Raw genomic sequence first — 13135 nt, forward strand, 5'->3', positions numbered from 1 at the left:
GAAACAGTAACCCTGCCGACAGTTTTGTAGCTGCCTGTTGCATAAAATATACTTCTCCTACCACAAGGGGGCACACAGAACAACCAGAGGGAATCCTATATCACAAACAGGAATTTGTGCCAGAGCTTCTTTCATGAACCCCATTGTGCAGTAAATGTCTCTGGTTCAAACTGAGTAGTTATTTTTACTTTCACTCTCGTCTTAAATATACTACCTGATGTCTTGAACTTGACAGTTACAGCGCAATTATTCACACTTCTGTTTCCGCCGTTGGTGATTGCTAAAAACTATTTAACAAAAATGTAGGTGAGACCTCTCTGAGTGCTTTAATAAACATTGAAACAGAGGGCCACCTCCTCTTCCTCCCAGGAGCCATCTCTGACAGGTCCCCTAGACAGGGAGGCCCTGGGGGACATTCCTGTCCAAAGCTGTGCTGTTCTCAGCTCAGCCACTCATAAATTACACACACACCTTTCACAGGATCTCACACTAAACTGGAGTAGAGTAAATGCCATTGCCAGTTACTCTGTGGTCAACAATATGTTGGACTGAAGAACTAACAGCATGATGCTTCAACAGAAGTGTAACGCATCCTCACATAATGAGGCTTATGACAAGTTGTAAGATTGGTTGTTCATCTGATTCGCTTAGATTTGAGGAATTATGCAAATAAATTGTAAACGTCCAGGAATGTTCACATGTCAATCTTGCTGTAGTGGAAACAAAGACTGCTCTCAAGGCAGGTCTGCCGGTTTTTGATGGTTTGTAAACAAATGTATTATTTTATGGATATGACATACACTTACATCAGGGATGGGCAACGTTGATGGGGGTGGGGACCACAAAAAATCTGAACTCATCATGGAGGGCCACAGTGGCTCACGGGTCTGCGTACCCACACCCACACCCACAAATGGAGTAGAGAGAAATGGTTGCAGTTTTTAATATGATATCTGTGGGAGAGGGGTGGGACCCCGGTCGTTAATTCAACCATGATTACTATAAGTTTAGATAGCTGGCCGCTAGACTAATTCCTGCCATTCCTGATTTACATTATTATTAGTTATCCTTGAAACACACCATTCAAAGAATCTGCATTTAACCTATATCAGACTACAGCAGATTACAGCCCACTGCCTAGTGCCCACCACGCCAAGTCTGTGACAGCCATTTGCCATTCCCTGTTTTCCACTTTACTAAGGTTTTTATTCCTGTCCGGTGATGTCATGCCGTTGCCTGCATTATCCAGCTAAAATGTAGTTTCCATTATGAAATCCCCACTTTACCCTTGAACAACTGGCAGAATGTTCTGCTCCTCCTCTCCATGACAGACGCGGGAGGGAGGCCGCTTACTTCTATCCACATGCTTCCAGAGCGAGTTTTTTATCCAACCAGAGACTGGGCCGACCGAAACTCGGAGGTGGAGGCGGACACGCGCACGGACGAGATGCCGCACCCGACGGGGTAAGAAGAAACGACTACCAAAGGCAGAGGGACCCACGGGACTGAGTGTCTTCAATTTATCAAGCAAGATATTGAGCCCTGCCCATGTCTCCTTGCTTAGTAAAGGGTTATATGTTGTGCCTACAACTCAGTGCAATGATTTCGATGTTAAGGTAGACATGTTTAAGTTTTTAATAAAACATCAGTTTAAGGGGAATACTTTAGCTCATCTAATCGTGATATTTTCACTGAACATGTAGGTTGCTCACCTGCACATACCCCGACTCCTTTTAGAAATATGAGTTATTTTGTACCTTCATTACAATCGCAATCACTCTATTGAGACATTTTGCAGACTCGTTGCATAATATGTTGTTCATCTCCTTAAGAACAAACAGGAGTACATATCTTTCCATAATTTACCTAAGGATTAAAAACAAGCTTTGCTTGATTTACAATCCGATGCGTCAGTCCTTACCCGCCCTGCTGATAAGGGTGGGTCGGTTGTACTCTTGGATAGGACTGTTTATGTAAATGAGTGTCATAGTCAACTGCTTGACAACACCTTTTACAAGAAACTCAGAAGGGACCCCACTGCCCAATTTCATAACACTATCTTTACTGTCCTAGATGGGTATTTAAGTTCTGGTCAGATATCCAAAAAAGAATAAGACTTTTTGGCTATTCAACACCCTAAAATTGCTACTTTCTATACTTTGCCGAAATTACACAAGAATGTTACAAAACCTCCAGGGCGCCCTATTGTAGCGGGCATTGATGCAGTAACGGCCCCTCTATCGACTTTTTTATTAGACCACTCGCAGAACAGCTCCCCGCCTTTGTAAAGGACACCAGCAGTATGATCTCTATCATAGAATCTCTTGATCCTCTCCCTGATAATACTTTGTTTGTTACTTTTGACGTTGAGTCGTTATACACGAATATTCCACACGAGGGCGGTATTAAAGCTATGGAACATTTTCTTCTGCAACGTGACCCTAATGAACTACCTTCCAGTGCATGCTTTATAACATTGGCTGAAATAGTACTCACACACACACACAACTACTTCATGTTTCTAAATGATTTCTTCATTCAGACGAATGGTACTGCTATGGGATCCCCCATGTCTCCTAACTATGCTAATGTGTATGTGGGTTACATGGAGAAACAGTCCATTTTCAATCCTCTCAAAAATGTTTTCTTGCCTAACATCATTATTTGGAAACGGTATATTGATGATATTTTTGTTCTATGGAGGGGTGATGCAAAACAGCTCCAGGCGTTCCATGCTTTTCTGAACTTTTTTTCTGAGCATCTGAGATTTACTATGCAATCTGACACACGTCAAATCAGTTTCCTTGATCTTCTGATCTTGTGTGAGGATAACGTTCTATACACTGATCTTTACAGGAAACCTACTGATCGTTTGTTGAGGGCTGATAGTTGTCCCTTCAAAAAACAGTTTGCCCTACAGCCAATTCTGTCGAATCAAAAGAATTTGCAAAAAACTATCCGATTTCGACAGAAATATGGCTGAGACGCAAAGAAAATTCAAGGAGAGGGGGTACAAAAATGGTCAGATTAATATTGCCATTGAGAACATTCAAAACAAACCGAGACAGGATCTTTTTCAAGGTCAGTCTTGCAAAAAGAAGCATTCTTGTGTTCTAACTACCCGCTATTCAAAGTCCTCTGAACAAATCAAGGGAATCGTTCACAAACATTGGCACATTCTAAGATCCGATGACAGTATCGGTCATGTGTTTTCGGACCCTCCCTTGATCGTATTCTCACGGGGCAGAAACCTCAGAGATGAACTGGTAAACTCTGATTTACCACCCCAAGATATCCCTGCACAACGACTATTTACGCCCCTACTGGATGGAAACTACAAGTGTAATGGCTGTGCTCAATGTAATGGCACTTATAAATGTAGATCCTTCAAACACCCCCAAACAGGGAAACAGATCCCAATTTAAGGTGTTATCATGTGCTCCACTAAGGCAGTTATTTATTTTATAACTTGTCCTTGTGGTAAAAATGATTTGGGTAAAACAAAGCGTGAATTAAAAGTACGTATCTCAGAGCATCGTAGCACCATTAGGTGCAAAAACTCGACTTACCAGTTGCGGCCCACTTTTTGGAAGCAAACCACTCGATCTCGTCCCTACGTTATATCGGCATCAAACATGTCACCCTCCCTAGGAAAGGGGGTGACCTCGACAATTTATTGTTAAAACGAGAGGCTGCCTGGATCTTTAATGTAAAGACTCTTGCTCCCTTCGGTCTCAACGTAGACTTTGATCTGAAGCTATTCTTGTGATTATTGTGATTTTGCTATTGTAAATGTTTGTAGGCCTATGTAGCCAAATTGTATCTATGATAGTATGCTATCTATTCATGTTTTTGGTATGTTATTTTTTATATCTGAGACTTAACCAATGATATCAGGCCACACCCGGCCATGATTACAGACACCTGTGTGTGTCCTTTGGTACCATATAAACGAGTCACCCCGCAGCGTTTGTCATTATACCCTGATGAAGACAGCTTGTCTGTCCAAACATTAGTCATTAGGTTATTCAATTATTGCATCTGAGCTCCTGGAGTGTGCCGGCTCTCCTTTAATTTTTCAAGTGTTCTACTCCGCTAGCCATCATTATAAAGAAAGCATTTGCCCTTTATGGAACTAAACATTAACTTGGATCATTATCAGGGAGAAACAATTGACAAACAAATTGACAAACAAATTGTTTCTCATTGGCTTCCTGTTCTTCCAACACTGCCATTCACAGGATCTATTGCATAGACGCTGTCTTCATGTCACTCGAGAAACACAGGAAATCTTCACATGCTAGTTTCACATGTGAGTCTGAGGAATATGATCATGATAGTCAGTGGCAGTCATTTCAACATCCAGACATTATTGAGTTCCTCCCTAGTTGAGAGCGATGGGCTGTGGCTCACTGAGAGAAAAGAGCACTCACCATGTTCAAACATGTGACACCACAACAGGGGAGAAGATGAAATGATAAGAGCCAGGGAAAATGGGTAATTATGGAGTTGCCAGAGTACATGCCTTTCATTTGTGTCGTGTACAAGTCCCCTGCCATGTTATTTATCTGCTGCTTTTGTCTGGCCAGCTTAGCCCCAGCCAGCTCTCCCCTGTTGGCATCCCCATGCCAGATGAATGATTGGGTGCCAGAGAGAATTTGCATTTCTTTAGAACTGGGGGCATTTGGTGGTGTTTTGCAACTGTAGTGTCTCAGGGGGCAGGCAAGTGGATTTACAGCTTAGCAATATTCCCACGTCATTGTTGGGAATCTGATTGTTGAAAACGTAATGTAAAGCAAAAATACATGTACACACACAGACTTTCTAAGGAGTTGTCTGCACGATAACTTTGGGCTTAGGTTGACTTTTATTGTACATCCCTCTTGAAATTTGAGTCCCTCTGATACATTTGACAATTAGCCTTCACTTTATGTCTGTATGTTGTGTTATGGGCTTCTATATGACTTATTACCACTGTTTCCATAATATAAGGTTCTCACCATGCAAATAAACAGAGCGAGAGGGAGAGCGAGCGAATGCAGTCACTCAGCTATCACAAAGAGCAACTCCTCCTTCTGAGCTTGGACTCCACCCCATGATCTAGTTCCCTCCCCCCCTGCAGATGACAGTTATATTACCCTGCTAGTGCAGTGCCCGCGGGTTCACAACATCGCAGACGACAGCGACAGCCTGCCTGCACTCAGGGTTCACTACGCTACAGACAGGTGTGATTGCATCTGAATGAGATGACTGACACAACTCATTATTAAACCAGCCTTTGTAGATAATCCTGAGCTCTGTGCCAGCTGCCTCTCAGCCTTCAGCCTTCTGTTCCACTCTCAGATCTTTAGTGGCAACTTGAGAGTGCACTGCTGTGTTGGACTTGTATCCGTGGTGATACGTTAGGGTAAGGTCTGCATTGGAATAGCAGCCATGGAAAGAAGCATGAATTTTGACGAGATTCTTTCTCATATTGGGGGCTTTGGCAAGTTCCAGAAGAGCCTGTATGTGTGGATTTGCCTCCCCCAGATCCTGCTGGCGTTCCACATGCTGATATCCGTATTCACAGGGGCCGTCCCCCCTCATCTCTGTCGCTCCACCAACACCACCTGGCCCTTGACCACCAGCTCAGACCCTCCCAATTTAAACTTCAGCCTGGTGACCGGCCCAGACGGTGACCCTGGCCGGTCCTGCTCTGTCCCTGGGGGGATCCCTGGCACCCCGCTGGCTCAGCTGAATCACAGCACCGCCCTGGCCCTTAGTGACAGCCACGCCACTGAGGGTTGCCAAGGGGGATGGGAATTCAGCAAGGCGACCTTCCACAGCACCGTGGCAACCGAGGTGAGTAAGAGACACGGCAGGAAAATGGACTTGCCAGGCAGGGCAGGCTCTCTCTCTGTCTGTCTGGGGGGTTGAAATGTGATGAACACCTTCTGGTCCCACATTCTCACATGAATTGAAGCCATTCTGCAGTTGGTTATGTGGTTATTTCCCTGGAAGCATTTTTACAGCTATGTAACTGTGTAGTGGTGGTGATATCTGAACCTGATCTAGGCTGGGCTGCGGGAGAGTGGAGGGTTGTGAGATGGACTCCTGTGGTGCAGGCATCTCTCTCTCTCTCTCTCTCTCTCTCTCTCTCTCTCTCTCTCTCTCTCTCTCTTCTCCTTCTCTCATCTCTTCTCTTAGCCTGGCCAGTGAAGTTATTCCCCCCATGACCACCTAGTAAACAGTATGTAAGATCAGGGTTGGGTGGGGGATACTTGAATGACACTGATTGGGTCTAGTGCATCTTGAGGGACTTCAACACGCGACACTAACCATAGTGGAATGGTCCCAGCCCGCAGAACATGTTGAAGGTTTTTGATTTACAAACACTGAGCTAGGATTGCCCGTTCTTAATGTTCTTAGTTTATTGTACTTTATTTATTTATTTTTTGGGGGGGGAGGTGTGTATTGTTACTGTATTGCTAGATATTGCTGCATTATTGGGCGAGAAACATGAGCATTTCCTGCACCTGGATAACGTCTGGAGACTGTGTACGCAACCAGTAAACTTTGATTTGATCAGACTCCACCGGGGCCGACTGTTAAAGGCTGTCTATACAGTAAGGATGTATGACAACTCATAACCCGTTCGTTTACATTCCACGGGGTGTGCGTTCCACTCAAAAAGATTGACACCCGCCATTCTCAGATTCTGCTCAGATTGTAGTATAGAATTATTATAGTATAGATTCTTGGATTATTGCTTCCCTGTGTACCTTGTGATGTTTGTTCACCTGTTCAGAGAAATTACAATTGAAGTCACTTACATTATTTACGATAAATGAGTGTGAAAGTACCAGGTTTTGCCCACTATATCAAATCAGATCAAATGTTATTGTCACATGCGGCCAATACAACAGGTGTAGTAGACTTACGGGAAATGCTTACTTATGAGCCTAACCGACAGTGCAGTTTCCAAAAATATGGATAGAATAGAGATAAAGTAAAAGTAATTAGAGAGGAGCAGTAAAAAACAACAATATTTACAGGGGATGCCGGTACAGAGTCAATGTGTTAGTTGAGGTTAGTTGAGGTAGTATGTACATGTAGGTAGAGTTTAATTAAGGTGACTATGTATAGATGAAACAGAGAGTGGTAGTGGTGTGGAAGGGGGGGGGGGGGCGATGTGAATAGTCTGGGTAGCCTTTGACTAGATGTTCAGAAATCTTATGGCTTGGGGGTAGTAGCTGTTTAGAAGCCTCTTGGACTAGACCTAGACTTTTCAGGGCGTTTCTCTGACACGCCTGGTATAGAGGTCCTGGATGGCAGGAAGCTTGGCCCCAGTGATGTACTGGGCCGTTTGCACTACCTCTGTAGTACTTGCGGTCGGAGGCCGATTAGTGTCCATACCAAGCAGTGATGCCCCAGTCAGGATGCCGATGGTGCAGCTGTAGCACCTTTTGAGGATCTGAGGACCATGCCAATCTTTTCAGTCTCCTGAGGGGGAATAGGTTTTGTTGTGCCTGCTTCACGACTGTCATGGTGTGCTTGGACCATGTTAGTTTGTTGGTGATGTTGGACACCAAGGAACTTGAAGCTCTCAACCTGTTCCACTGCAGCCTCGTCGATGAGAATGGGGGTGCTTGGTCTCTTTTTCCTTTAGTCCACAATCATCTCCTTTGTCTTGATCACATTGAAGGAGAGGTTGTTGTCCTGGCACCGCACGGCCAGGCTCTCTGACTCTCCTATAGCTGTCCGTTGTTGTCGGTGATCAGGCATACCACTGTTGTGTCATTGACAAATTTAATGATGGTGTTGGAGTCGTGCCTGGCCATGCAGTCTGAGTGAACAGGGAGTAGAGGAGGGGGCTGAGCACGCATCACTGAGGGGCCATGTGTTGAGGATCAGCTTGGCGGATGTGTTTGTTACTACCTTCCACCTGGGGGGGGGGATGCGGTGGGGGGGCATCAGGAAGTCCAGTATCCAGTTGCAGAGGGAGGTGTTTAGTCCCAGGGTGAGCCATGACCAGCCTTCATGGCTATAGACGTGAGTGCTACGGGTCGGTAGTCATTTAGGCAGGTTACCTTAGTGTTCTTGGGCACAGGCACTATGGTGGTCTGCTTAAAACATGTTGGTATTACAGACTCGTACAGGGATAGGTTGAAAATGTCAGTGAAGACACTTGCTAGTTGGTCAGCGCATGCTCGCAGTACACATCCTGGTAATCCGTCTGGCCCTGCGGCCTTGTGAATGTTGACCTGGCTAAAGGTCTTACTCACATCGGCTGCGGAGGGTGTGATCACACAGTCTTCCGGTACAGCTGGTGCTCTCATGCATGTTCCAGTGTTATTTGCCACGAAGCGAGCATAGAAGTAGTTTAGCTCGTCTGGTAGGCTCGTGTCACTGGGCAGCTCTCGGCTGTGCTTCCCTTTGTAGTCTGTAATGGTTTGCAGGCCCTGCCACATCCGACGAGCGTCGGAGCCGGTGTAGTACGACTCGATCTTAGTCCTGTATTGACAATTTGCCTGTTTGATGGTTCGTCGGAAGGTATAGCGTGATTTCTTATAAGCTTCCGGGTTAGAGTCCCGCTCCTTGAAAACGGCAGCTCTAGCCTTTAGCTCAGTGCAGATGCTGCCTGTAATCCATGGTTTCTTGTTGGGGTATGTACGCACGGTCACTGTGGGGACGACGTCATCGATGCACTTATTGATGAAGCCAATGACAGATGTGGTGTACTCCTCAATGCCATTGGAGATGCCACTGTCCCTGCTACTGCCACACCATTTTATCCAGCTGGTCTTGTGTTTCAATGGATTACAACATTTTCTTTGGAACTTTGGGTAGAAAACCAATAGCTTTTGCTCATGATGAAAATAAAATGTGTGGTCATCCTCACAATTCAAGCCAGTCCTCCATGAAAGCAATTCAGTTTGTCCTTCTCTTAGGCTTAATCTGTGTCCAGGAAATGGCTGCTCTGTGTGTGGTTTATTCCCTTCACAAAAGTTCTGGATTAGTTAGACCATTCTTGGTGAACAAGCAAGCCATTATTCTACAGCAGTTCTAATGGTTTTAATGGTCTGGATATAGTCCCAAACAAATACCCAGCTAGCACATAACGTTCTGAGAACCAGATGTTTCTTAGAGCTTGGTGAGAGTGTGGTTGTCCTATGGTTATTTTGCATATAACCTTCCCACAACATTCTGGGAATGTTGCAGCATAGTTGCTTGGCTTTGGAACATTCTCAGCACATATTGAGGAACTATCCTCTATCTTGTTAAGTGTGTTGGCCACTAATTGGCCACAACTGATCTTAATGAGTGCTAGTTTCCTTTGAAATGGGGTCTGTTTGAGTTGACTAAAATTAACAGCTTTGTATGAATAAAAGAAAACATGACATGTTAGCTCCATACTGGTGGAGCAGTGAACTAATTCCATAGGTAGAGAACATAAGATAATAGGTTCGAATTTCACTGATGCCGTTCCACAATAAAAAAGAAATGCATGATTAATGCCTAAGCAAATTAATTTATATGTGTCCTAACAGTGCTTGGAGTTCATAACAGTTAACCTAAGCTATTCGTTTTATTAAAAGTCTTATTGAGATGTTCAGTGAAAGTTTTAAGGAACCTTAAAAATAACCTATCATTTCTGTTCTCAGAACGTTAATAAAACCTCCCAGGAAGCCTGCAGGCTGACTTCGGTCGTCAGTTGAATGTTGTTTCCTCCGACACATTGGTGCGGCTGGCTTCCGGGTTAAGTGAGCGGGTGTTAAGAAGCGTGGTTTGGCAGGTCATGTTTCAGAGGACGACTCCCTGTCGGGAGTTGAAGCGATGAGACAAGGAAGCATGCAGACTGACTTCGTTCCCCTGCAGGCTGACTTCGGTTGTCAGTTGAACAGTGTTTCCTCCGACACATTGGTGCGGCTGGCTTCCGAGCACGTTGGGGAGTTGCAGCGATGAGACAAGATCGTACTCATGAAATTGGGGAGAAAAAGGCGGTATTTAATTTTTTTTTTTTTAAATCCTCACAGGACAACTTTTAAGGAACCATAGTAAAACATTCTCAGAACCTCCCTGCAACTAAAAATGTACCTTCCCAGAAGCAGCAAAATGTTCTCTTCTGTTCTCAGAACGTTTAAAAAACGTTTAGTTGTACCGGTCAGGAAACTTGGCTTTGTTCCCAGAACCAATGGGAAACCAAAAACGTATGTTCCCACAACTTCCGAGGGTTGGCTTTAATGGTAAATGTCACCAATCACATTACATATACACTACCATTCAAAAGTTTGGGGTCACTTAGAAATGTCCTTGTTTTTGAAAGAAAAGCACCTTTTTTTGTCCATTAAAATAATATCAAATTGATCAGAAATACAGTGTAAATCAATCAATCAATCAATCAAATGTATTTATAAAGCCCTTCTTACATCAGCTGATGTCACAAAGTGCTGTACAGAAACCCAGCCTAAAACCCCAAACAGCAAGCGATGCAGGTGTAGAAGCACGGTGGCTAGGAAAAACTCCCTAGGAAGGCCAGAACCTAGGAAGAAACCTAGAGAGGAATCAGGCTATGAGGGGTGGCCAGTCCTCTTCTGGCTGTGCCGGGTGGAGATTATAACACAACATGGCCAAGATGTTCAAATGTTCATAGATGACCAGCAGGGTCAAATAATAATAATCACAGTGGTTGTTGAGGGTACAACAGGTCAGCACCTCAGGAGTAAATGCCAGTTGGCTTTTCATAGCCGATCATTCAGAGTATCTCTACCGCTCCTGCTGTCTCTAGAGAGTTGAAAACTGCAGGTCTGAGACTGGTGGCACGTCCGGTGAACAGGTCAGGGTTCCATAGCCGCAGGCAGAACAGTTGAAACTGGAGCAGCAGCACAGCCAGGTGGCCTGGGGACAGCAAGGAGTCATCAGGCCAGGTAGTCCTGATGCATGGTCCTAGACATTGTTAATGTTGTATATGACTATTGTAGCTGGAAACGGCAGATTTTTTATGGAATATCTACATAGGCGTACAGAGGCCCATTATCCGCAACCATCACTCCTGTGTTCCAATGGCACGTTGTGTTAGCTAATCCAAGTTTATAATTTTAAAAGGCTAATTGATCATTAGAAAACCCTTTTGCAGTTATGTTAGCACAGCTGAACACTGTTGTACTGATTAAAGAAGCAATAAAACTGGACTTCTTTAGACTAGTTGAGTATCTGGAGCATCAGCATTTGTGGGTTCGCCTCACAAGTCCTCTGGCAGCTTCATTAACTAGTACCCGCAAAACGGCATCCCGGAGTCGACTCTTCACTGTTGACATTGAGACTGGTGTTTTGCGGGCACTATTTAATGAAGCTGCCAGTTGAGGACTTGTGAGGCGTCTGTTTCTTAAACTAGACACTAATGTACTTGTCCTCTTGCTCAGTTGTGCACCGGGGCCTCCCACTCCTCTTTCTATTCTGGTTAAGCCCAGTTTGCGCTGTTCTGTGAAGGGAGTAGTACACAGCATTGTACGATATCTTCAGTTTCTTGGCAATTTCTCGCATGGAATAGCCTTCATTTCTCAGAACAAGAATAGACTGACGAGTTTCAGAAGAAAGTTCTTTGTTTCTGGCCATTTTGAGCCTGTAATCGAACCCACAAATGCTGATGCTCACGATACTCAAATAGTCTAAAGAAGGCCAGTTTTATTGCTTCTTTAATCAGTACAACAGTTTTACGCTGTGCTAACATGATTGCAATAGGGTACATTGTACCTTGTACCTTGTACTTTCACACACATTTATGGTAAAGAAATGCAAACTAGTGACTTCAATGGCTAACTTCTCTGAACAAGGGGGGAAAAACATCAGATTCACAGGGAATACATTACTTAGGATGAAGAAGCAATACTCCAAGCCGCAGCTCCATACTACTTGTCAGACATAGAGAACTGATACTGTATACTGGTTGTAGGGGTGAGATTGGTGGTGGGTGCGTCAGTGGCTTTTGACCCTTTTATTTGATTTTCAACTAAATAATGTTGCAGGAACGCTAATCTTATCGATTTGTAAATACAGACACGATTTCAGAACAATCTAAGATGGTGGGTGTCATGGCATGCTGATATTACATGGAACGACTCATTTGTTATTATTGATGTGAGAGCCATGATGGACACTTAGATGGAATCTGTTGAGAAGCATGTGCTCATAGACTTCTATAGCTCATGGGCAAAATATTTGGACACCACAGTCAAAATACAGTTACAGGGCTGTGCAATAGGTGCTTGCCAATATGACGTAGCTTTTTAACTAATTTGAACCCTCTGTCCTTGACAGTGGGATCTGGTGTGTGACCACGCCAATCTAAACCATGTTGGTTCCTCAATCTACATGTTTGGTCTTCTAGTTGGCGCTGTGCTGTTTGGTTTCTTAGCTGATAAGTAAGTATAAAACAACTGTGCATTTTCCACCATGTTTTTTTATTTTTATCTCATTTAGCCTGATGATCTATGAGACATGTATTCTAGGTAGGTCACAAACTTAATGCAGGGTCATGCTAAACGAAACTCACACAAACTCAGTCCCACTTTAGGTGAAGTAAAACAAAAATTGAGCTCAATGAACGCTTTGCAGCTTGTATTGATATTTACATTTGCTGGCACATTTTCTTTGTGTAACTCGGATTATTTATAGAAAGTACACAGAGAAATGTCTGCACAGACTATTTTCAGTAGAAGCAGTCTTATTCAGAGCTCTTGTAGGCCAGCCAAGTCAATAGCATTTGAAGCGTTTTAACACGGGATATTAAAGAGTGCATATAACTTGCAGCACATTTCCCACTCCCAATCAGTCCAATTCATTCTCAACACACCCGTACAGTACCGTGAGTGAGGACACCTCAAGTGAAACAGTTTCTAGTCATTTAAAAAGGTATAATCTCCCTCTTTCTTGTTTCAGGTATGGACGCAGGAACATAATCCTGGTTGGTTTGACTATCCAGTCAACCTGTGGGGTCGGAGCTGCGTTCGCCCCAAATTTCTACATATATGTTTTCCTGCGCTTTGTTGTTGGAACCACTATTTCTGCTGTCATCATGAACGCATTTGTTTTAGGTCTCTCTCTCTCTCTCTCTCTCTCTCTCTCTCTCTCTCTCTCTCTCTCTCTCTCTCTCTCT

The 13135-nt window shown here is 44.0% G+C and overlaps 1 protein-coding gene across 2 annotated transcripts in view; it reads left to right on the plus strand.

Moving 5' to 3' along the window:
* Positions 1–5066: 5066 nt before the first annotated feature.
* The window catches only part of LOC111972552 (solute carrier family 22 member 6-A-like), a 13995-nt gene continuing 5926 nt past the window's right edge, over positions 5067–13135 (plus strand). The window contains exons 1-3 of one of the 2 annotated variants that reach the window (XR_011480873.1): positions 5067–5841; positions 12298–12401; positions 12919–13073. Coding sequence is in view for 1 of the 2 variants with exons in the window: in XM_023999561.2 (XP_023855329.1) it covers positions 5434–5841; positions 12298–12401; positions 12919–13073 (667 nt within the window). In the remaining variant the exon portion in view is untranslated. The remainder of the gene's footprint in view (positions 5842–12297; positions 12402–12918; positions 13074–13135) is intronic. The other variant, XM_023999561.2, reaches the window with a different exon arrangement.

The sequence above is a fragment of the Salvelinus sp. IW2-2015 genome, linkage group LG14 (assembly GCF_002910315.2).
Source record: "Salvelinus sp. IW2-2015 linkage group LG14, ASM291031v2, whole genome shotgun sequence".
In the NCBI taxonomy this organism is placed as follows: Eukaryota; Metazoa; Chordata; class Actinopteri; order Salmoniformes; family Salmonidae; genus Salvelinus; species Salvelinus sp. IW2-2015.